This window comes from Manis pentadactyla, chromosome 15 (assembly GCF_030020395.1).
Source record: "Manis pentadactyla isolate mManPen7 chromosome 15, mManPen7.hap1, whole genome shotgun sequence".
NCBI lineage: Eukaryota > Metazoa > Chordata > Mammalia > Pholidota > Manidae > Manis > Manis pentadactyla.
In genome coordinates, this window is record NC_080033.1 from 79,559,629 (window position 1) to 79,584,255 (window position 24,627).

General features: G+C 52.3%; 2 protein-coding genes across 4 annotated transcripts; one reads left to right on the top strand and one right to left on the bottom strand.

The window, feature by feature from the left end:
* Nucleotides 1–1,335: 1,335 nt before the first annotated feature.
* Nucleotides 1,336–2,510, bottom strand: LOC130680993 (transcription initiation factor TFIID subunit 4-like). Its single transcript, XM_057492899.1, has 2 exons — nucleotides 1,770–2,510; nucleotides 1,336–1,543 (listed from the first exon to the last, which is right to left on the bottom strand). Exons 1-2 carry the CDS (start codon nucleotides 2,508–2,510, stop codon nucleotides 1,409–1,411), a joined length of 876 nt encoding a protein of 291 aa, XP_057348882.1. The 3' UTR covers nucleotides 1,336–1,408.
* On the top strand, nucleotides 1,994–15,100 carry KLHL36 (kelch like family member 36). 3 transcript variants are annotated; one of them, XM_036924143.2, is made up of 5 exons: nucleotides 1,994–2,124; nucleotides 4,466–4,544; nucleotides 9,614–10,687; nucleotides 11,961–12,118; nucleotides 14,364–15,100. In XM_036924143.2, exons 2-5 carry the CDS (start codon nucleotides 4,482–4,484, stop codon nucleotides 14,917–14,919), a joined length of 1,851 nt encoding a protein of 616 aa, XP_036780038.1. In that variant the 5' UTR covers nucleotides 1,994–2,124; nucleotides 4,466–4,481; the 3' UTR covers nucleotides 14,920–15,100. The 3 variants fall into 3 exon arrangements, with proteins under 3 accessions (XP_036780038.1, XP_036780040.1, XP_036780039.1); XM_036924144.2 differs by lacking the exon at nucleotides 1,994–2,124 and adding an exon at nucleotides 2,183–2,479; XM_036924145.2 differs by lacking the exon at nucleotides 11,961–12,118 and having other exon boundaries at nucleotides 9,614–10,656.
* The last annotated feature ends 9,527 nt before the right edge of the window (nucleotides 15,101–24,627 follow it).

Consider the following 24,627-nt stretch of genomic DNA (forward strand, 5'->3'; position numbering starts at 1 on the left):
TCCTTGAAAGTTTCTTCTTTCTCTCCCTGTGTCCCACAGTGCCCGGCACACAGTAGGAAGTCCCTACAAGTCTGTCGAATGGATTAATGAAGGAAGCAGTGAGTGAATTCCTGTAATAGCAAGATTCACATGTCAAAGTACAGACACAGATCAAGATGTGCGGTGAGCTTTGTTGGGGTGGAGGTGGGTCAAGGAAGAGTCCAAGATGGGCAATCAAGGCTTCAGAGCAAAGATGGTGCCTGGGTAAAGCATCAAAGGGTTGCTGTGTGTTTGTCCCCATAGAAAAGGGGAGCGTGGGGTCGGGTGTGGGGGGACACAGCAATTCAGGAAGCAAGAACATCACTTTAAGGATCCTCAGGTGGTTCCAGGGCTAGTTTTACCTAGCTCCCTTTAATTTAAAAAGATACTTTCTATACTTTTGTTTCTCAACAAAATGATATTTAATATAAATCTCAGTCATGGAAAGCAAAAAAAAAAGTTCCATCAATGTAATACTTTTCAGAAAGAAGCAGGGTGTGGGTGGGTAATAGACTCAGCTAGGACGGGGAGGCCCTGGAGACCAGAGCAGGCTGGCGTTGTGTGAACGGGTCCCATCTACAGCTGAGGAAACCGAGGCCAGGGAGGGGCAGTTCACTCGGAAGAAAATGGGGGAGCTTAGCCCACTGCCAGTCTGCCCCTCTGCGGGAGTGAGACACGCAGTCCTTCCATCACTGCAGAAACCCCCTTGCGTCTGTACTTGGCACCGGAGGGGCCTGAGGATCACCCCTGGCCCCCACTGGTCCTCGCACAAGAGGCAACCTCTGGCAAGAGGTGCTATGCAAGGGTGGGGACGGATCCAGGCCCAGGCTGCTCGAGGGTGCAGGGAACTAAGGGATGGGAGGGATTGGAGCTGATGTCGTGTCGAAGGAGCAAAGAAAGGCCTGGAGCATCTGCCAGGTCATGCCGACTCTACACCCTTATTTTTTCTTCTTTTCTGGCCCCCTTCAGTGGCTGCATCTTGCCATGCTTTACGCAGCCCTGAAGGATACTCTAAATGCAGTGAATAGAACAACAGAGAGTTTTTTGTTTGGTTTTGTTTTTGTAACAGCTTTTTCAGATATAATTCACATACCATAAATTCACCCTTTTAAATTGTACAAGTCGATATTTTTTAGTTTATTCAGAGCTGTGTCATCATCAATACTATCAAATTTCTGAACAGTCTCATCCTGCCCAAAAGAAATCTCTTATCCTCTAAGAGCCACCTCCACTCCCCTCCCCCGCCCGCACCCCCAGTCCCCTCAACCAGGAGTCTGCTTCCTGCCCTGGGGATTTGCCTGTCCTGGCCTCTTCGTGTGCATGAATCACACGCTATTGTGGCCTTTGGTGTCTGGCTTCTTTCACTTAGAGTAATGCTTTCAAAGTTCATTTATGCTTCAGCCTGAGATAAATTTGACAATTGATGGATTGACAGGTAATGGTTAAATTCATTCATTCCACAAATATTTGTCGAGCGCTTCCTGTGTGTCAGCCCTGGGGGCCACTGGGACTGCAAACGGGGTTCCTAGTGCGGGAGAGACCATAAGCCAAATGAAAAGAAAGTGATTTGGAATAGCAGACCGTGGGAAGAGTAAGTGAAGATTCAAGCTGGGGGTGGAGGGGAGCGAGGGGAAACGTGCATTCGGGGAGTCAGCGAAGGCCTCCCGTGGGGTGCGCGCAGGTGACAGTCGAGCCAAGACCCAAAGGAGAGCAGGGGACGACGGTGCCATCGCGGTGCCCGGCACACCGACCACGGCCCAGAGCCCGGCCCGGCGGGTGGCACCGCGGCGCTCGCGGCACGCAGCCGGGCTTGCCTCTGCGGGGCCCGAGTCGGGGGACCGCCGCGCCGAGGGTGGGCTGCAGCCCCGCCGCCCGGAGAGCGGCCCCGCCGCGCGTCCAGGCCCCGCCTCGCGCCGCTGCGCCCACCCCTCCCGGCCGCCGCCATTGGCCGCGCGCGCCGCCTCCGCCTCGGCCTCGCACTTCCTGGCGGAGCCATGGCTGCGCGGCCGGCTGGGCCCGGGGCTCGGGGGCTCCGGCCCCGCCGCCCTGCTCGCCGCGCCCCGCCGCCGGGGGTCTCCGCGCCGCGCCCGTAGCGCGCCCTCCCAGGTGGGCCTCCGCGCGCGCCCGCCGCCGCCTCCCGGGGCCGCGCGCCGTCCAGGGGCCGGAGCGGGGGCACCCGGGGGCCCGGGCCTGCGAGCCGCGCCCTCCCCCGCCCGCCCCGCGACGTCCCTTTGTGCTCGGGGCGGGTGGGCGCGGGCCGCCGCGGGGGGGTGGGGGCGGCGCCCCGCAGGTCGGCAGGTGCGGCCTGTGCGGCCCAGGTGAGTGTCCCCGCGCCCCGCCGCCTGTCCGCAGCCGGCTCGAGCCCGCCCGGCGGCCGCGGTGCCGGCAGTTCCGCCCGGGGGTGCCGGGTCCGAACCGGCGACAGCGGCGCCCCCGAGAGCCTGCCTCGAGACCCGGGACGGTGAGTGCCGGCGGGCCTGTGTCCACCTCATCCGCCCTGGGCTTCCCCGAGCGCTGAGCTCGGGCAGCTTCGGGGTGGAAACGCGGGGAAGGCACTGCGAGAGGAGGCTCCCCGGGGACCCTCGCGCCGGACGTGGCGCCAGTCCCCATGTTTATCGAAAAACCATTTAGGCGTAGCTGGTGATCGTCACCGCTCAGGTGGGTGGCCTTGACCCCCAACCTGCTCCCAGAAAGCCGGGGAGGCAGCGGATACCCAATACTGCTGTAGAAATCCGCCCCAAACCACTTACCCCGAGACAAAGGGGAGCCTCCGCCCCCGGGGAAACTCTCGAGAAATCTTGGCCTAGAAAAGAAAGCTTTTAGCACCGGGGGTAAACCTGAGCCCTGGCTGGCTGCCTGGGGCGGTGGAGAGGGACCAGCTGCTTCTGTTGTGTGACCTTGGTGCGGGGGTGGGGGGTGGGGGGCGGCTTCCACCACCTGCACCTGAGTGTCAGATGCTGGTGGCACCTGTCTCGGGGCAAAGGTGAAAGAAGCAGGCCTTGCAGGAATGCCGCTTCCTTCGCTCTCTCAGCCCCGCAGCAACCACCCGGCAGTCAGAAAGGACAGGCGAGGGTACGGCGGGCCTTTATCACAAAGTTGCTAGTTTGTCAGGAGGAATCTAGTTGTTCCTTCCCCCAGGGAACTGGACAGGATGGACTGCGCCTGAATTTACTCCTCCCGTGGGAACGCTGGAGCCCCCTTCTCTGTGTCCCGGATTATCCTGACACAGTGCTGGCTTTTTGTCACATTGTTCTTTATTAGTAAAGGATGTTTGTTCAACAGGTGACAAGCTGACTCTTCTCAGTTCAGCAGGGGAAAAACTTCCTCCTCAAACTCTCAGCCCCAGTAGGTGACGTTCCCTTATTGGTAGCTTAGCGCTTCCGCTGTGTGCCCCCGTCCCTGAGGACCCCCGAAGTCGCTCGGTGCTGTTAGTGAGCTGCTTGGCATTTCAAAGCTGGAGGAAACCTTAACATTACCCGCCTACCAGCCCATCCCGTAGGCGTGGCCTTGGGGTCTGGGGAGGTTTACCTGCTTGTTCGAGTTTATACTGAGTTTATACTGGCCGTTCCCAGGCGGGGCACAGGCAGAGGTCTCCCGTCTGTGGGTGTCTCCTCGCGGCCAGGGCGGGTAGCCTAGTCAGAGCACAGAAGCTTCCTGGGTCGGAATCCCAACTCCTCCACTTCCTCCTGCCCCCTCGCTGGTCTCAGCTTCCTCCTCCCGAAACAGAATAATAGTGCTGGCCTTGTGGGGTTGTTTTGGGGGTGAAGTCAGCTAAGACCCTGGAAAGCCCTGAAGGCAGTGCCTGTGTCCAGGAGGAGAGCGTATTTAATGTGTGGTAATGTGTACTGCTCTTCATCTTAACTAAATTATGATATTTTAAAAGTACGATACCCTCAAAGTCTGGGCCCCATTCAGCAGGCTTCATGGCGAAGGGCTCACGTCTGTCCGGTTTTGAAGCTGGGCAGACCCAGGTTTGATTCCCAGCCATTTACTGGCTTTGTGACCTTGAGCTCAATCTCCTCATCTGTAAAATGGGACAGGCCACATCAGCCTGGCCAGGTGGAGGTGGGGGCTAAATGAGATAGCATGTAAATCCCTTAGCTTGGTTCCAGGGTCATAGTCTAGGCTCTGAAATGTCACTGTAACCTTGAGCTAGCCAAAAAGTCCAGTTGAGACCAAGCATCAAAAGGTGAAGGTATTTGTAGGAGGTGGCCTCAAAGACATGATATCGTCCGATTTTAGAAGGTAAAGGAACCCTTGTTAAATGTTCTCATTCTAACCTGGTTTTTGCAACTTGCAGCGTGAAAGCGTTCTTGGTAGTATGCTGTTTTCTCCGTGTGACTGTTTTCACCCTTGTCATTGATCTCGATCAGCATCAGTAGCTACTGCAATTAATGAGTAACCTAGAGTTATCACCACCCGCTCAGACATCCTATTCTTGTCGTAGGGCTGCAGTCTCGCTTATGATGGAGGGAAGCCGGCCCACGCGAGTGTCTCGGCCATACAAGATCAGCGAATCCTCAAAGGTCCGTCAATGGTCGCTTACCACCTGTGCGCATTGCCTAAGAAGTGTGATATTTTTCTGATGAGATCATTCTTAATATACAGTCTGGATTTCTATCCTTGCTGGTGGAGTTCACGTCTTTGTTGTTGAGTAGAGCAGCCTGGGCATGGAGTGGAAGCCACAGACTCAACAGGGAGTGGGAGACGTTGGGGACACAACTCATTTCTTCTGTGCCCCAACCCGAAGAGGTGGGTGGGACGGGAGAAGAGCCATGGGATTTCTGTCCCCGCCTGGGAGTAAAAAACCCCAAGGACCTGTCTGTTGAGAAGCTAGTGCCCGACCGTATGTTGGGGGCCACACGGTGTGTACCTGGATGTTAAGGGCCCGTTCTCTTCCCCCAGTCAGTCATGACTTTCTAGGACCCCAGGAGCAAGTGAGGATGGGTTCCCAGGGCTGGGCTCCCAAGTCTTGTCAGACTGGCTGCATCAGAATCACATCAGTATCAGGTGGAAGATGTCTAATTAGAAACACATCCCCAGCCCCACCCCAAACCTGCTAAGTTAAAATCTGAGAGCAGGACCCGGGACTCTATACCTTCAGCCAACTCCTTAGGGGACTTGGAGTAGCCGTGTCCCCACAACTGCCGTAGGTACGGATTGGGGAACCAGTTTGCAGGATAGTCCCGGTTAACACCTGTCTTTATAAATTTCAGTAACACCTTTATTTTAAAAGAAGACCTTTCTGGAGATGAAATTTTTTGGTTAAGTGGATTATGCTTTCTCAGTGGGGCTGATAATGCCCCCAAGGGGGTGAAATTGTTTGTTGGGGGTGCAGAAAGAATTTTACATTTTTTAGAATTAAAGCACAGCTAGACATAGCAAACAGGCACCGATACACAGGAAATATGTGGCATTCACATTGTATGGGGGACTACTGGGAAAAGAATTTCCTGAAAGGAGACTGAAAATAAAATGAAAAAGAAGATTGAGAAATACCATGTTAGGTAAAGAGAATTGTGAGCAGCCTATAGATTTGAGGAGAACATGGGAAGAGGATTGACAGATGTGCATAAAAGAAAATCGGGCTGTAATTTTCAGGAGAGATTGGTTCTCCAGAGAAACGGTCCCCTGTTTCCATTTGAGTTACTGACAAGGCTCTGGCCAAGCGCAGCTTTATCTGCTGTGAAAATCCAGGAAGGTTTCGCTGCTTTCTCAAAGGGCCTTTGTTTTGGAGTTTGACTGAAGAGACAGTGTAGCTTCTAAGACTGATAGCACTACTGATCTTTGTCCCCTAAAATCAGATCCTGAGTTGTTTCTTTCTAATTCGAAGCCTTTATGAATAGGGTTCTCTATCTTTCAGCTGATTGTATTTATGTTTCTAACTTTTTACATTAAAAAGATGCCCAAATCCTAAATTCACCCTTGATTTTCTAGGCCCAGCTACACCCATGTAGCCAACCTCCAAATTAAAACCAGACCCCTCCAGTGCCCATCTCCAACTTCCAACACTGGAAGTTTTGTCTGCCCTTGAGCTTTCTGTGAACAGAGTCAGGGGGTAGGTGTCCCAGTGCGCCTGGCTCCTGTCACTGCACATCACCTTCTGGGGTTCACGTTGGTTGCGATAGGTAGTGGTAGATTGTTCCTTCTCAGTGTGATGGAGTCTCTGTGTGTGACAGCCTGCCATGGTGTCTTTTCCTACATGCATATACAATAGTGTACACAGCAGTAACAGTGTAACTCCCTTCAAGTTCCCAGACCTGATTCCAATGCTGGGGTGGGGCGTGGGCGAGGGAGGGGGCGGGTTTCCCACGCATAACACCAAGCAATCCTCAGACACCAGCAGGGTGTCTGAGAACTCAATTCTGACGCTGTCTGCCCAGAGATGGCGCCAGATTGCCCAGGTTAAGGCTCTGTCCTACAAGACTGCCCTCCACCCCCAACTCCAGACACTGATTGCGAGCCCCAGGCTTCTGTGCTTCTGACCTCCCGCCTTCAGGTTGGAGGTCCCCACAACCTCCCCACTTAGGTTCAATTAACTTGCTAGAGCGGCTCACAGAACTCAGGAAAACACACTTACCAGTTTAATAAAGGATACAAGTTAACAGCCAGACCAAGAGAGACACACAGCAAGGTCCCAAATAAAGGAGCTTCTCTCCGCAGGAGCTTGGGACCTGGCTCGGTGGCACTTGGAGGTGTTCTGGTTCCCTAACCTTAGAAGCTCTCCCCAACAGAGAAGCAGGACCCAAGAGAGCCATAAGCTCTTCTCAGGGGTTTCTGTGAGGGCTGTCACAGTTGACTAAATTACTGGCCCTTGGCTGATTCAGCCTCCAGCCCCTGCCCTTGGGTAGGGGTCCAGAAAGTCTGTCATTAACATGACAAGACAGCCATTTGACCTTTGAGACTCAGCAGTGTTTTCAGGAACTGTGGATGAACACCAAATGCACCTGGGAAAGATATAATCGGTCATATGAATGTCAAATACATATTCCTGATGACCCCTTATATCGCAGAGCCACTCTGCATTTATCTGCTCTAACAGAAAGTGATCGACCCATTTTGAAGCTGCATTCTGTCCGGTGTTAGCTGCTCAGTACCTGTGTTTCTTCACCCACCTTGCCTTGCCTCTGATTGAGGTCCTAAAGTAGGAAATAAAAGGATGAGTGGGGTTAATACCATCAGAGAATGGTTGGGGTCAGGACTTCTAAATTACAGAAAGTGCTGTGACCCTGTCACAGCCCCTTGAAAATAGAGAAGGCATGTTTGTGTTTTTCTTATCTCTGCAGCTACACTAAAATCATCAGAAACAAGGTTGTAGCTGCAACCCAGGTGAAGAATTAAATGTGCCTGCTTAGCCTGGAGACCCAGTCTGAGACCCGTCCCCCTGCCCTGGCTCACTGGAGCTGGTGGTTCCCTTGGCAGCCGATGCGATGCAGCTGTCACCAGCGGCTGGCTGGCCTCAGCGGCTGGCCTCAGTCCCCCCACCGCTCCCCCCTCCACCGCCCGTGGGGCTGTTTTCCTTTTAACACTCAGCCTGGGGTCTGTGTGTGTGTGTTGTGCGGAGGGGGAGTTCTCCGTCCCCACCAGCTTAGCGATAACCAGGGGCCCAGGGTGGGCAGATAGCCTACCTGCTACACCCGCCCCTTGCCTCTCTCTCGGGACACTGAGCTTTTACTGTTACAAGATAGCCTGCGGCTTTTATCTCCTTCTTTCAGGCTACGCCCAAGACTGTATCAGAGCCCAGAATCACTCCTCCCTAAGCTTGGCTCACTGTGCCTGTACGTGGGTAAACAGAGATGTCCATGTACAGGCCCTGGGAGACAAGATCCTGTAATGTAAGAACACTAGGGCCCTGGCTTTCTAAACTTGGAAGGGAAGGCAGTTCTGGGTAATATCAGTTTGGTGTCTTTATCAGGGTGTGTGGATGTTAGCCGCGCCTTTAATTTCGATGGATAGTTGATATTGGAATTAGCTGGATGCAGAAGGGCCACAAGGAAACAAAGCACCCTAATCCCAAGTGCTGCCGGAGGCAGTAAGAATTCAGGGACCTGCAAACTAACCTGCAGCTGCCCACACCTGCTCAGCCCTTCTTCCCTGTCTGCCGCCATCTCCCCTTTACAGGCGTGATGCCCGGCCAGGCCTTTTCCTCAGTTGCCCTGTCCAGCGACCTAGTGATGTTTTTTGAACAGTCTATTTTTCCCTATATTGAATTTTTTGTTGTTTCTAAAGTAAGTGAGTCACTGTGCAATAAATAAAACAGAGAGCCCAAAACACAATCAGTCCCTGCAGGGATTTAGAAACTGTTGTTTAGATCTGATATATTTTTGTATATATAAAAAGCACATGGCAGGCATATAACATTGCATAAATGTCTACCAATCTGAATTTATTGACCTGATTCGCTTGAGTTACTCATATTAATTGATTTTGCTAATTCCAGTGTCGTGATTAAAGGTTTGGGCTCCAGAATCAGACCTAGGAATAAATCTCAGCCCTTGCTTCTCTGACACTGTGGGACTTTGGGCAAGTTTCTTAGTCTCCCTGAACCTCTGTTTTCCTCATCTGGAAAAAGGGGATGATAATAGATGTTCCCTCAGAGGGTTATTGAGAGACTCCAGGGAGAGGGTGCATGTCAAGTGCAAAGCCCACGTAAGCCCCCCCCACAAAAAGACAGTGCACCTGCATTTTACACAGGATGCTACTTCTAACCCTGGCAGTGACTAGTGAGGTCATGTTTCTGGAAGTAGGGTCCCCAGAGCACCTTAGTCTGGGTACGTTGCCAAGTCTCTAAGACCTGCCATATCCCTGAACCCCTTATGGAAATGGGAAATCTGTAGCGTGATCTTGCTCCAAGCACTTTGTAAAGCACAGGAAAAGCCGCCTTTCTTCGCATGGAGCCTCGGTGAGAATTGATCATAACAGCTAACGTTTCTCCAGCTCTCCTTGGGCCAGCTCTTTGCCATGCTCTGTCTCTTTAACACCCAGACCCTGAGAGGTAGGCACCCTCATACTCACTTGTGAGATGAAGAAATAGAGGCTCAGAGGCTTCTCGTGACTTACCCAAGGTCACACAGCTAGTAAGGAGCAGAGCTGGGATTCTAACCCAGATTCGGTCTGATTTTAGAGGCTATATCCTGAGCAAATTCACTATCCTGAGAGGACAGCATTTTTCAAACCTATTTGTTCATATTCCACAGTAAGAAAAAGAGGGCAGGGGAGGGAGGGAAGAAAAAACATTTAGGAATTCTACTTATAAAGAAGCAAAGAAGGAGAAAGAGGGAGAGAGAGAGATAAAGTATTTAGGAATTACATTTATAAAGAAAGAAGGTAGGAAGGAGAATGGCTAGGCTAGTATTTAGGTATTTGGAAGGAAAGAAAGAAAATGTACATCTGTACACGTGCATGTATCCCTAGAAACACCCTTATTTCCTGCAGTGCACTCTGGTATTTTAAGTGCTTCTCTCTTTTGTTCCACTGCATTTAAATGCTGGCTGTCAGCACACTAGACTGCTTCCAGAACACTGTGGTGGGCAGGCTGGTGCTTCCCCTCCTGGCGTAGGCACGAGCCACCTCCAACCTGTGCTCCCCGCTGCAGGTGTACCACTGGGCCGGCCACTCGACCACCGTGCTGCAGCGGCTGAATGAGCAGCGGCTCCGAGGCCTTTTCTGTGACATCGTCCTGGTGGCCGACGAACAGCGTGTGCCAGCCCACCGCAACTTGCTGGCCGTGTGCAGTGACTACTTCAACTCCATGTTCACCATCGGCATGCGCGAGGCTTTCCAGAAGGAGGTAGAGCTGATCGGGGCCTCCTACATTGGGCTCAAGGCCGTGGTGGACTTCCTGTACGGCGGGGAGCTGGCGCTGGACGGCGGCAACATCGACTACATCCTGGAGACGGCCCACCTGCTGCAGATCTGGACGGTGGTGGACTTCTGCTGCGAGTACCTGGAGCAGGAGGTGAGCGAGGACAACTACCTGTACCTCCAGGAGCTGGCCTCCATCTACAGCCTTAAGCGGCTGGACGCCTTCATCGATGGCTTCATCCTGCGCCGCTTCGGCACGCTGTCCTTCACGCCCGACTTTCTGCAGAACGTCTCCATGCAGAAGCTGTGCGTGTACCTGAGCAGCAGCGAGGTGCAGCGGGAATGTGAGCACGACCTGCTGCAGGCCGCCCTGCAGTGGCTGACGCAGCAGCCCGAGCGCGAGGCCCACGCCTACCAGGTGCTGGAGAACATCCACTTCCCGCTCATCCCCAAGAATGACCTGCTGCACCGCGTCAAGCCGGCTGTGTGCTCGCTGCTGCCCAGGGAGGCCAACTGCGAGGGCTTCATCGAGGAGGCCGTGCGCTACCACAACAGCCTGGCGGCCCAGCCGGTCATGCAGACCAAGCGCACGGCGCTCCGCACCAACGAGGAGCGCCTGCTGTTCGTGGGCGGCGAGGTCTCCGAGCGGTGTCTGGAGCTCAGTGACGACACCTGCTACCTGGACACCAAGAGCGAGCAGTGGGTCAAGGAGACGCCGCTGCCGGCCCGGCGGAGCCACCACTGTGTGGCCGTCCTGGGGGGCTTCATCTTCATCGCAGGTGGCAGCTTCTCACGGGACAACGGAGGCGATGCGGCGTCCAATCTTCTTTATAGGTATGACCCCCGCTGTAAACAGTGGATCAAGGTGAGATTAAAGCCGGATTATTTCTTTACTCTTGAGGACTTTTCATCTCCTAACCCTCCCTTCTGTGGGGCCTTGGCCACCCTCCTGCTTCTGAAAGAGGTGTGATGATAAAGTGACGAGCCACATGATTCCCGCCCTCCCCTGGATGGGAGCCGTGAGGGCTGACCCACCACCTTCTGCAAAGTCAAGTTTGGCCCATAGTTGAAATGATGCTCCCCGGGTCTTGAGTCACTACCAAGCTCCTCTTTTGGAAAGGTTTGGAGCCAGTTTAAGGAGGCCACGAAGGCTCATACCTGCCAGGAGCTATGCCCCTCTGGGGGACACTTGGGTCTTGGCATCAGATCTGAGTTCATGTCCCCACGTGGCTAAATTGTAGCTGGGGACTTCAGACCAGGTCCTTGCCCTCCCCAAACTTCACCTTCCCGCTCTGGAAGCAGTTGGGGGCCGTTGACATTCTCAGGTCGGAGGATTGAAGCTCACACTGATTGGCAAGCGCCTGGCGTAGGGAAGGTGTCCTTGTCTCCCCTGAACGCCTCTCCAGACCACCATCCTCCAAAATCCGACTCCGTCTTTATACTCACACCTCAGCATTTTTACTTACCTCGGTGTTTTTCTGAGTGCAAACCTCAGAATGGACTCCAATGGCCTTCTGATTTTATTCTCAAATCTAAATCTAAAACCACACTTCAAGGTGTAAGTCTTGCCACTCAAGAGAGGCTCCTGGCTTTGGAGCCTGTCCTCAAAAGCTGTGTACTGGTGACAGCCTGAAGGTAGGATCTCCTTCAGCCTGGTGTTCACTTGTGTGTTCTGCTTAGATTATTAAAAAAAAAAAAAAAAAGTTAGGTCTTCTGCTTTTTAATTTCCCCTAGAGTGCCACTTTCTGCCTGTTAACATTGGATGGCAGTCAGCATTAATTTTAAAAAGTATCTGATGAAGGGGGTGGGGTGCGAAAGGAAAGATGAATTTTTATTCCAAGAAAATACGAGATCAGCAGTTCTGAACTGTGTCCTGCAGAATTCAAGCCCGTGTGGCCAGACAAACTTGGGGAATTGTGTTCTCCATCCCTCCTTGGGGATTTCTGTCTTGAGGGCTCTTACGGGCTCTGCACAGAACCCCCCTTTCTTCAAGTTCAGCTCCCTTACCCCAGACTGTTTGGCCCTGGCCCACCTTCCCGGGCTGCGCAGCCCATAAAGTGTATCTGGGGAGTCGGTGCTTGGTGCTGACCCTGCCCCGGGTTTGGGGCAGGGAAGGTACAGGTGTCTCGCCTCCACAGGTGGCCTCCATGAACCAGCGCCGCGTGGATTTCTACCTTGCCTCCATTGAGGACATGCTGGTGGCCGTCGGTGGCCGGAATGAAAATGGAGCTCTCTCTTCGGTAGAGACGTACAGTCCCAAGACCGACTCCTGGTCCTATGTGGCTGGTTTGCCAAGGTGATTGCGGGTTTTGTTTGGCCCTTCAATGTGACAACTTTTGGGTCACAGTTCAGTCTCCGTCACTTTCTGGGTATTTTGGCCTTCAGTTCCAGGAAGAACCTCCTGGCTAGGGAATCCTGATGTGTAGACCCTTGGGGTGGAGGGCACGTGGGGATGCGTCAGGGCTCCGGCTTTGCACTGCCCAAGTGTCGGTGTCAGCTGTGCTGCTGAGGCCGAGAGCCCTCGATTTGAGTCTGTTCACTTCCTGAGTTTCAGAGACTGAGTACTAAGTTCCCTTAGGAAGAGATTTACTTAAAAATCTCTGAGTTTGGGCAAGAGCTATTCCAAGAGGGGGGGCTATCTGTGACACAGCAGCTGTCTCCACCCCGCTTTCTGTTTCCTTGTCTGTGCAGAGGGCGTGATGCTAGCATCTGCTGTGCAGGGCTGTCCTGAGGACTAGGTGAGATCCTGCTCAGGGGCCTCTCAGGCAGCATCCCGCCCACAGGGCATACCGCAGGCTTGGAGCTCTTCACGCTCCTTCAGTGTGTCTGCACCGAGGTGTGCGTTTACTGCCTATTTATCATCGCTGCTGGTTTAGCAGAAGGTCCATGCCATGCACTCCAGCAGGGCCCTATAGCTGAGCCTAGAAGTGTGCCTGCTGAGGCAGCCTTGCTGTGGAATACATCCAGGAGTCTTGGGGACATGCTGTGAATCTCAGCTCCTCCCAGCCCCGGTTGCTGCCACCTTCAGGCAGACTCCAAGAAGCCTGTGCACTGTATCACCTGGGTGCCTGTTAAGATCTGACAGTGGGATAGCAGCCTCTGGTTGCCACATGCCAACTTTGGGCCAAGTGCTTATGTGATGAGCCCTTTGATAGCCACGGTACCCAGTGGGGTGGAGGTAGGTGCCCATATGATCTATCATCCAAGCCAGGATGGCAGTGAACAGGGCAGGTCAGTCGTGTATATCCTGACCCTGTTGTAGGCAAACCCAGACCTGTGGTCTCCCTGGGCTTGGGTACTTTATCATCCCGTTTTACAGATGGAGAAGTGAGGCTCAATAATAGCGATTAGCACATCTGCCGCCATCACTTCCTCTGGGCCAGCCAGCATGATTTCTGTACCTTAAATGCTATGACAACCTGATTATGTTTTCTTCCTCAGGGGACCTCAGGTATACTGAGTAGCAATAAGTGTAATCCGTGACACGGTACCACCAGTCCATGTGGGTTCCACTCTGATTTCATTTATTTGCTTACATCTTATCATTCATTGACTTACGTGTGTAATGGGACCTCCGTGACCCCATAGCCCAACCCAAGAGCCAAGCCATTGAATGTTGACTTGGCCAGCACAGGACTGAGTCGTCCCAAATGCTTTCCTCCCACCCACTCAACTCCTGGCTATGTAACCACCACCCTGAATTCTGTGACATTGTTCCTGTCTTGGTTTCTTTTTTGTCTTCTGTAGACTTCATTTTATAGAGCAATTTTAGATGTACAGAAGATTGGGCCAAAAATGCAAAGAGTTCCCATGTAGTCTCCCCGCCGGGCAGTTTCCCTCCTGTTCTCGCCTCGCAGTGTGCAGGCATTTGTTACAGCTGATGAGCCAATATTGACGCGTTATCATTGACTGAGGTCCTTGGTCTGCGAGAGGGCTGGCTCTGTGTTGTACACCCTGTGGGTTTGGGCAAATGTGTAATGGCTCGTTTCCACATGACAGTGTCACACAGAGGATTTTTGCTGCCCTAAAATCCTCTGCTCCGCCCATTAATCCCCTGCCCCCCAACCCCCAGCAGCCCTCTGGTCTTAACTTTTCTGGAAGGTCACAGAGTTGGAATTGTGCTTTATGTCGCTTTCTGTGTCTGATCAGGTATGTGTGTGCCTCAGGAGATACATTTTTGTCATTTTCAGCCCTTATGAGAAGGGTGACAGTCTGTGATCAACGCCACTCCTCAGATGGGGAGACGGTGAGAGGTGCAGAGCTGGGGTTCTAGCCCAGGTGGTCTGACCACGAAGCCGGCATTTACCCGCCCTGCTCTGCCGCCAGGTCTCCAGTGACAGCCACCCTCTATGAAGTGCACACAGGGGGCCTGCTCCCTGCGTTACCCCCTCAATCCTCACATCCCACCCCCACCCCCACCAGAGGGCAGCTGTCCCCATTGTGCAGAGGAAGACGCTGAAACCCTTGCTCGGGGAGGTCTGGCCCCATGCAGCCCTGAGCTTCCTCTCTCTTCGTCCATCCATCTGTCCATCTCTTTCCAGGTTCACATATGGCCACGCGGGCACCATCTACAAAGACTTCGTGTACATCTCTGGGGGTCACGACTACCAGATCGGCCCCTACCGCAAGAACCTGCTGTGCTACGACCACCGGACGGACGTGTGGGAGGAGCGGCGGCCCATGAGCACGGCACGCGGCTGGCACAGCATGTGTAGCCTGGAAGACAGCATCTACTCCATCGGGGGCAGCGACGACAGCATCGAGTCCATGGAGCGCTTCGACGTGCTGGGCGTTGAGGCCTACAGCCCGCAGTGCAACCAGTGGACCCGCGTGGCGCCATTGCTGCACGCCAACAGCGAGTCGGGGGTGGCCGTGTGGGAGGGCCGCATCTACATCCTGGGCGGCTACAGCTGGGAGAGCACGGCCTTCTCCAAGACGGTCCAGGTGTACGACCGTGAGAAAGATAGGTGGAGCAAGGGCACCGACCTGCCCAAGGCCATCGCCGGCGTGTCGGCCTGCGTGTGTGCCCTGAAGCCGCGGCTGGAGGACAAGAAGAAGAAGGGCAAGGGCAAGAGGCACCAGGACCCGGGCCAGTGACCTCGCCGGCACCAGCCCGGCCCACGTCCCCACACGCCACCTCCCGGAGTGTCTGGAGACCATCGGCAACTTCACAGAACCCTGGAACTGTTACGGACTTGTTAGCAGCTTTTTTTACTTTTATGATTCTTAGTCTTTCTATGATATCACAGTAACCAATTAAATATTCTCTATAATTTTACATAGTAGGCTGCTTGAATAAATTAAACCTGGACCCAGGCAGGAAATATCCCCTTATGCTTCTGCACGGCTTCTTCCCACATTACGGATCTCTGAGGGTGATTTGTAATGTTCCTTGAGAGTGGCTGGGGCAGGGCTTACACAGAAATTTCTGTAGTGAAACTAGCGGTGTCAGTGGGACTGAGCATCAGCCACATTTAGGACTCACTGGCGTGGTCAAGAGCAATTGTTTTTAATAGGTGAGGACACAGAGGTCCTGAGAGGGCGAGGGAGACGCCAGCTGGCTCGGGACAGTCGGGTGAGACCTGGGACTGCTCACCGGGGAGGAGTTCCCACTGGGATTTCCTGATCATGTGGCAACTGTTCCCATTTTTCCTGATTAATAATCTTCCTGAATTCTTAAAGGCTATAGGTAATCAAGGGAGAAGTTTTGTTGTAAAGGCATGAAGCTCTTTATAAGTTCTGCTATAATTTGTGCTTTGTAAACTTTTCTTTCTGAACCTGCTGTTTCCTATGTTACTGATGTACTGAGCCCCCAAATCTACGTTTATTTCTCAGGAAAGAAAAAGTGAGCATCCTAGAATTTGCCATTGTTTTCTGTGACTCCAGCTCCGAGAAGCCATCGAAAGCTCCACACGGGGCCCCGCGAAGGTGGTCAGGTATCTCCCTCAACTCAAGGGACAGGGCCTGGTCCGGCCATCTGCTGCTCAGTAGTTTTGTGCCGCTAGGCAAATTCTGTTCTAGTCCTGAGCTGTTCCCTCATTCACTGAGCAGCAGGGTTCAGTGAATTCATCGCCTGGCTGCTCCCGGGGGTTTGCTCTGTAGAAGCTGTTGATATATATTCAGCATCTCCTCTCCAGGTGGGTGACTGCCCCGAGTCAGTGGGTTCCTGCCGTTGCCAGAGGAGGACCGACAGTGTGTGTCCTTTGAGACTAAAGCCAAGCCACTGTGTCATGCGAGTAGGATGGCAGGAGAGAGTGATTGTTTTTAATCATGAGCCAAATGAGGCACTAATGAGCTATGCCTTGACAGAGATCCAATAGCAGAGAGGAGAACGCGTCAAGATTTGTTAACTTTGATATTTGAATAAGAATCTCAGTTAACTTACTTATTTTTTTGGCTCTCTATTGCACTTTTTCTTCCCTTCAAGATTTACTGTGATTTTGATTGGCCCGTTTCCATAGTGACCAGTGGAGCTGAGAGTGACTCTGGAGTTGAGTTTCAGGACCAAGTCATTGCCCTCGATCGCTAGTTGCATGAGCAGTCTGCCTATTTAGCTAGTTCCTTGCATATGGAAGTCCTTAGGAACTTACAAACTGTTGAGCGAGGTTGTGCAAGTCATGCCAACAACCCAGAAACCATAGTCTTCTTGGAGCTCCACAGCACTTTGGTGTATTAAAGGCTCTGAGAAGTCCTGCATTAACTGTTAACCTTCCATGAACCCAGTATTTCCAAACTTCATTGAGCCTGAAACTCTTTTTTGTCTCATACTTAGTCCAGCCCTCCACAGAACATGTTTTGCCCAACTTCTGCCTACTTTGGGATGGCTTATCCCCTTCCTATTCCAGGAAAGGTTTTGTTACCTGAAAACCCTGTAGTCTCTTGTCCCCAATGCAGCCCAGGTCCTGAACAAAAACCAGAATCCAAGAGCAGGTAGGGAAGAGCACAGAGATTCCATGTGTGCTTCCAGGAGCATAATGGCTTTGACCTTGGGGAGGGGCCAGCCGTCAACTTTGAGCCTAAGCCAGCTGTTACATACATTCTGACTATGAGAGCATGTCCCAGGATTAGGGTGCGGTGATGGCCTCCATTCTGATTTCCTTGCGCCTTCTGGGTTACAGTGTCCCGCACCTAACATTTTGTGGTGTCTGTCCTGCCACTGTAAAGGCAGCTTGTCGTTTGCATGGCTTAGAATCTAATATTACCGAGGTTGAGAGTGTTCTTTTTAAAGGTAGAGTTGGCAAATAGATTTCCTCTTGTGAACCGACTTCAAATAATGGGTAGGGGCTCCACTGCGCCAAGAAAGGCTTTTGAGCTTGTTCAGGTCAGAGGAGAGGAGTGTCATGGCCAGTGAGCAGGCCTGCCTGGGCCTGGGAGAGCCAAGGGGTGGGACCTCGAGCAGGGTCTTTGCCTCCATGCTGTGGAAATCACTCTGCTGGGCGGTCCAACTAAGAAGGGAGGAAAATGTTTTTTAAGCCAGATGGGTAGAGCTTGGGGATAGATTCAGGCCCGTGGCCATTTGAACTACAAGGTCATGATAGTGTAGTTTCAGGCCATAGTGGCAAAGGCTCAGGTGTTTGTGGGCTGCTCTCTTGAGTCAGAAACAGCAGTGTTTGCATCATGTCCAACCGCCCATGCTCTGGACTCTTGTGCTTGAACTTTGAGAACACCTGGATCTTTTTGTGTGTTTATTTTTGATCTTTCAAAATAAGCATGGTGGGCTTTTATTCAGGTTTTGTGTTTTTCTCACTTTCAAAGAACTACTTTTAACTTCATACTAATTATAGGTTTTGAGTTTGATCCTCACCCAAGTTGGAAGTCTGTTTGTTTAAGACATAAATACAACAGTAAAAGGAAAGAGTAGAAAAGCTGAAAAACCCTTGTTACTTACAGTGGCCTCTCTGCTGCTGAAATAGACGGAGACTGCCTTAGCAACATGCTTGTATGTATGGCCCCGTCGGTATTGCTGCCATTCTGCCATTCTAGAAAGTCCACCACGTAGAACCTCTAACTCCTGATCTGAGCAGAAAAGCTCGTGTGCGTATTTGTACCCGGAATGCACCCTCCCACTGCCTCTTGACGGTAAGAGTGGTCATGGTGACTTAGTGGAAACCCCAGAAGCCAACCCTAAGTAAGGGGTGTTCAGTTTGGGATGGGAACCCAGACACTAACGGGGGTGGAGTGCCTCCTGTGAGGTCCAGGGGCCCTCTCTGAGTTCAGGTGAGTTAACCTGTGATCAGAGTACCTGGCCCCTAAGCCAGCAGCAAGCTTTGGTGACTAATGTGGGGAGTGGAAGGATGTCTGCTCACCCCTGGTGCAGTGATCAGCCTTCATCCTGAGCCCCTCGTCCCAGGCCCGCGGCTCGGCCACCGTCACCTGAGCACACCTCACAGGCCTCCTGGTCCCGAAGCGTTTGGCCAGCTCAGACCCCTGGTCCCACTCCTGGAGGGGCAGGTCTATCCCTGGTGTCTCCGTGGATTCTGAGTGTCTTCGGAGGGGTTGGGAGGAGGCCGTGTCCTGGCCTCCAGGACAAGCCTCTCGAGTATAGGGCAGCTCCACTGGCACTTGGAGACCCTGTTCCGTGTGGTGCCAAGGCAGGCAGTTTTTTTAAATTTTTTGAAATGTTTTGATACTTTTTGATACCATTTGCTAAGAACCATTTTGTAGGTTGCCTGCCAGGGTTTTCCACCTCACACCCCCTACCCCCAGCCCCTCGAGCTTGCACTCACCAGGCCATGTCCCGCGGCTGGCATGGGGCTCTCACCCGCCTCACGTGGCTTCACCTTGGAGCCCCGCTCTCCCCCGGTGCCGCAGTCTGATACGACTCTTGAGTTTCATAAGGTCACGTGTGGCCTGTGAGTATGACCCTCTTAGGTCCCCAGCTGAGCAAGACGGCTCTGATTTGCCCAGAAGACACTCCCTCCCTCAGATGTTCTGTTTCTCGGGAAGCTCCTACCTCAGAGTACCCAGGCCCGAGAAGATCCCTGAGAACGGATGCATCATCTCCTTGGGCAGACAGGCCATTTCTCCGCCCGGGTTGGGCAGCACTCCTGATCCAGCCCTGCCCACCCCTTTGAAAGGCATTTAAACATGAAATCCACAAAAGCTAAGCAATGACCCAGCCTGCGCTTTATAGAATTACTGCCCTCTTTGGAGGTGCTCATTTCTTTTTTCTTCCTCCCTCCCTCCTTTCTTCCTTTCTTTTTTTTTCCTTTTAACGTGGATAGAATTTGTGACTTCTGAGGGTGTTTGTGGGCGGGGGGCGGTCTCAAGACATTGTCTTTTGCTTGCCTTAGTTAAAAGGAATGAATGTATAAATTTGGTGGTGGAGGGGGCAGAGGAGATAAACCCATTTCAGTTTTCTTTGGGAAAAAGAACTCCACCTTTTCAAAATTATTTGAAGCTGTCTTTACCCATCTGCTTGCAGTCAAAGAAAGGAGCCAAGTCTTTGGCTCAACTGAAGTGAATCATCCCCACCAGACCCCTTTCAGAATTAGCTTAAGATACTAAGTAATTCATTGGGTATATTCTGGCTACTAATGTTACCAAAATCTGTAATTGTGTGTGTTTTAATTTGTTGCATTTGTATTTGTGATGTTCTGACCTTGGAAGCCTTTCTGTGTCTTCTTTTTTAATTAATTTTCTGCACGTTAGTTTTTTTCTTCTTTGCTTTTAATTCCATACCAAGTATCCAATTCTTGAAACATTAAAATGATTTGCCTGCTAGGGTATGGTTTCTTTTATAATTAAATTTCTAGTCTTGAGTGGTTATCTTCAGTCCTATTTTCTCTGCCCCAGTGAAAAAGAACCCTTTGTGTCTTGAGCCCAAATATGATTTGGAAATTAACCAAACTGCCTTTTAGTGTTGTGGGAGATGGGGAGCAGTGGCTGCCTGCTCTCATGTGCTTCTAATTACTGTATTTTGCCAGGAATTTCATTCAGATCCTTGACTGCACAAGAAGCCGTGTGACCGGAAATGGAACTGTTTGCTTAATCTGTGACAGTTGGGGTAATTTGATTGGAAAAGCAAAGCAAACCAGGGGAAACATAGTTTATGGCAAGCATTTTATTATCAGAAAGATACAGTAACATTTCTTTGAGAACAGAATCCTCTTTACTTCTCACAGGGCCCAAGAAGAGGGAGATGGCACCCCTGCACCACTGGGGTTTTCCAAGGCTGCCAGCGACAAGTGCACCCCACCTTGGCACCATTTCCCAACTGGACCTTTCACGGTTCTGCTTGGAGAGAACAGTGGGAGGTGCCTGTTGAGCCCATCACACCTGGAAACTGGATTCGGATTTACCTCTGAGCCAATGAGCTGCCCCCCAAACAGGACACACTGCCAGGTGCCAAACTCACCCAGTTTCTATCTTTCAGCCTCAGAAGAATCTTAGGATAGAAATAATACTCTTCCCATTTTTGCCGGATGAAGAATTCAAGGCACAGGTTAATTACCTTACCCACCCAGCTGGCCGGAGCTTGCCTTTGGCTTCTCGAATGCAGAGCCTTAGACGAGGGCTGAAAGGCAGGTGGTGTATGTGGGGAGGTGGTCCTCAGGAAGCCAGAGCGAGACAAGGAAGAGGAAAACCTGATGAGCAGGTGCTTTATCTATGGCTGAGTAATAAGTCGCCCGCAAGCGGTGGCTTAAAATAATAACTATCAGTTAATTCGCTGACAAATCTAACCCACAGCCCCCGTCAGGTAGCAGCTCCTGGAATCTCACTGCAAGAAGGAGCTCCTTCAGCACTGCCCCAACCCTCCATCTCTCTCTCAGTCTCTCCCTTCTCTCTCGGTATATAGCTGCCCCCCTTTTAGCTCCCCTGCCCTCTCTTCCCCTCCTGCCTCTTTGGTCTCTCCGGTCTCTCCGCATGCCGGCCTTACCCAGGTTTCTCGCATGGCAGCCAGAGGCCTCCACAGTGAGCCTCCCCCGTGTGAGCGGCAGGCACATGCCTCTTCCCACCTAGGGAAGCATAGGGCCCACCTTTGCTGCATTCTGCCCCATGAGGCCAACACAAAGGCCCCCCCAGGTTTGGAGGTGGGAAGCAGAAGTGGCCCCTCTTGCGGGGGGAGCATTAATGAGTTGGGGGAGCAGGTGTGTTCCCACACATCTGCCCCAGGAAGGAGAGCAGAGCATTTCCTGGCCTCCGTCTCCTCAGCCAGGGCTGCTCCCAGAGGCCATCGTACCCTCCATTCCTGGGCTGCTGTGTGTGCACCGAGCTGCTGCTCAGCATCTGAGAGGCCTCGGGCAGAAAGGGTTAGGTGCGTGAGGGGGGGACGTGGTCCGTGTGCAGCCAGCCGAGCCTGCCCTGGCGACCACCACCCTGTGCTAGAATCAGAGGAGGGCACAGGGCCTGGGTCTGACACCAGCTGCACCGGTTACACAGGGAGCTGGGTTTTCATCCAAGTTTGCCAGCTCAGACCCTGCTCTTTGAATTACTCAAAAAACGATCTCCATTTAAAGTTCCTATGTGGGGTGTTGTGTCCCCAGAAAGGCCCCCCAGGATGCAAATCTGTGGGCCGAGGAGCTAACTAGGGAAGCCGTTGGCTTCCACCCACCACAGCAAAGATTGCCATCCCCTGACTCAGATGTGGCAGCAGGGAGAGGGCAGGTAAGTCTGATGGGGCAGAGTGAGCACCGAGCCCAGCTTCCAGAGCTGCACACACCCAAGGTCCTCCCGGGTTAGCTGAGGCCAGGCCATCACGCCCCAGGCCCTCCCTGCATCCTTGCGTTAAGACCAGCTCATGTCTCACCTTCCCCATGAGCTTGATGACTCTGTTCATGAAAGCAACAAGTGCTCACTAGGCATCGGCTCTGTGCCAGGAGGGCACAGCTGGAGACGCTGGGGACAGAGTAATGACCAAGACAGCAGGCCACTGCCCCAGGGCTTACATCCCAGTGGGGACAGACACCAACAGATGTGGGTCAGCTGGAGATGTGTGCTATGAATGTATTAAACCATCCAACTATATACACTTTATGTGGGTTCACTGTATGTATATGCTTTACATTGCAACAAAGCTTTTGAGAGAAACACTGAATGAGAGAAAGTGGTGAGAAATAGAAATGAGAGCAAATCACAGGGGTTTGAGCAGAGGAGGGACTCCACCTGAGTCCCATTTTCACAGGAAAGTGCTGGGTCTGTGTGGAGGAAAGAGATGGTCAGATGGCCTCTGCCATCACCTGTCCCCTGTGTGTGGATGACGGTGGCTGGGAGAGAGACTTCCTTGACAATTCCTCTAGGGCAAGGACTGCAGCTGCCTGTTACGTGTCGCTGTGAAGCTACACCTAGACGTGGTCGCTCAAGCAACAGTTTAATTGTATCTTACTGTTCTGTGGGACATGAGTTTGGGTGGGAGACTGCACTGCTCCAGGTGGCTTTGGCCAGGCCCTTGGGGGTGGTACCGCTTCACTCACATGTCTGCTTCGGAAGGGAAGGCTGGCATCGGCTGGGGCCATTGGCTGGACACCGGCCCTTCCCTCAGTGGTCTCGGAAAAGCCAGAGGGGGTCTCATGTGGCAGCTCAGGGAAGCCCTTTCCCAGGCCACAGGAAGTGGGAGCTGCTGGGTGCTTTTTCTAAAAACTAGCAGAACAATTTACTCTCTGTGTGTACGGTTTTATGAATTTTAACAAATAACCCATTATTCCCCACAAAAATGAAAACCCAACAGTGGATAAGTGGATAAACCAAAGGTGGTCTATCCGTACAATGGAATATCGCTCGGCTGTAAAAAGGACTGAAGCCCATCCACACATGGAAGAACCTTGAAAATAGGCCAAGTCACAGAAGCCAGACACAAAGGACCACACACTGTGTGGTTCCATCTACATGCAACGGCCAGAAAGGGCAAATTTATAGGGACAGAAGGTAGGTTAGATTAGTGGTTGTTTAGGACAGGGATGGCGATGGCAGGGGACAGGGGACAGGGACAGGGGAGCAGCAGCTAAAGGGTATGGATTTCCCTTCACGGCGACAAAAAGTGCCCTAAAATTGACTGTGGTTACGGCTGCGCACTTCTGTGACTTGACAGAAAATCACTGAATTACACACTCTAAATGGGCAATGGTGTGTTCTGTGAATTATGTCTCAATAAAGCTGTTTAAAATAATTCAAGCAGTCATCCACCCCATTCGCTGAGTCTGTGCACTGGTCTCCCAGACAGCTACCTGTGGAGAGACAGGATACAAACCCTCCTATTTCGGTTCTAAAATGGGGGGCAAAATGGTAAGAATGGAGGCAGCTCTCATTCAGACCTGCTGCAACACTTCTGCGTTCGCGCAGTGCAGGACGTGCTGCAGGGGGCGCTGTAGAGCGGCGGTCTTCCAGTGGTGGTCCCGGGACCAGCAACAACAGCGTCACGGGGAGCTTGTTGGACGGGCAGGTGCTCGGGCCCCTCCCCAGACGTGCTACATGGGCACTCACGGGGCACCAGAGTTGTCTGTCTCCTTTCTGCCCCCACAGCCCTTTATTGGGCTGTCTCTGCCCAATCGCCGACAGCCGTGCCCCGTGTGTGCGGGCCAAAACCTGGACCACAGGGCTCCTCTCTGTTGGGCACAACCCAGTCTAGGGGTAGCTGAGTCTTCCAGCTGGAAAAGCCTAGGAAAGGACTTGGAGCAAATCTCTGCCTGGGCCACACACCTGCTGCCGTGCAAAGAAAGTGAACCCCATCTGGGCACTTCCTGTGGTCGGGGCAGGAAGCCCCGGGTGTGGCGCAGCCCTTTGAATGGTCTCCAGCATCCGCCGGCTTAAGGGGATCATCTTACCAGGCACGCTACAATCGTGATTCATCCTCCCCTGGGCTCTCAGCTGCACTCCTGCCATCGCTAAACATGCTAAAGATAGTTAACTCCCTATGCAGTTCTGAACTTTTCTTGTTCCAGGCTGAGATTCAAGAGACCTGGATTCCAATCAATTGTTCGTAACGAATAAGCTTCAAGCAAGGGTTCGCTCAGGGTGCCCTGTTTTTAGAATGGGCACTAGATCCCATGTCTGTGATGTGAACAGAGCAGGGGCTGCGTGGGTCCGGCATGAGGATTTTAGCTTTGGCTCTGTCACATGCCACCTCGGCCAGGGAACTCATCTCTGAAATCTCAGTTCCTTACCCTGGAATGAGATGGCTGGAGATGATTCCTGTCCCTCGGGGTGTGACTGGCAGAACCCTTGTCCCCTAAGCAGCTACCTAAAGGAGTTCTGGCCAGAAAAGGTTTGGGGGGCTCTGGAGGTGACATTTCCCTCCTGCAGATCCACATCAGGGTACATATTTGTATATTACAGCTTCATTTGTATATGAAGTCCCATCAAAGACACCTCTCTAACTTTGCTTAAACCAGTGTTTCCCAAGCTTCTTTGTCCCCGCGCCCTCCCCCTTGTCCTCAGTTAATTACTACAGAGACAACACCCTTAGGGAATTGGGAAGCTAAAAGATTTCTGTGTTTCATTAACCCTGACCGTCAAAGATCTGGTGATTGTCCCATCACAGACCTGGCAAGATGCACAAAGATATCAAAGAAGATGGTCAGCTGACTTTTTAGGATCTGTGGAGAACACTGGCTTGATGTGGTTACTATGTTTTAAGGTCTGGCTTCCAATTTTTCAGACCTAGAATCTTGATTTGTTTAATGCATTTATGATGGTTAATTTTATATATCTGTTTGTCTGGGCCACAGTTCCTAGATCTCGGTGAAACATTAGTCTGGGCGTTTCTGTGAAAGTGTTTTTGGACGCCTTGAACATTGAAATCAGTGGATGCTGAATAAAGCAGATTGCTCTCCATCTCCATGTGGGTGGGCCTCATCCAATCAAGTGAAA

What these genes read in the sequence shown, in the direction of transcription:
- LOC130680993 (XM_057492899.1), bottom strand. Translation starts at nt 2,510, where the DNA reads ATGAGGTGGACACAGGCCCGCCGGCACTCACCGTCCCGGGTCTCGAGG. An exon ending in GGGCCGGGCTCTGGGCCGTG is followed by an intron (nt 1,544 to 1,769) that starts GTCGGTGTGCCG and finishes CTCCCGCACTAG; the next exon opens with GAACCCCGTTTGCAGTCCCA.
- KLHL36 (XM_036924143.2), top strand. Translation starts at nt 4,482, where the DNA reads ATGATGGAGGGAAGCCGGCCCACGCGAGTGTCTCGGCCATACAAGATC. An exon ending in AGATCAGCGAATCCTCAAAG is followed by an intron (nt 4,545 to 9,613) that starts GTCCGTCAATGG and finishes TCCCCGCTGCAG; the next exon opens with GTGTACCACTGGGCCGGCCA. An exon ending in GCTGTAAACAGTGGATCAAG is followed by an intron (nt 10,688 to 11,960) that starts GTGAGATTAAAG and finishes TCGCCTCCACAG; the next exon opens with GTGGCCTCCATGAACCAGCG.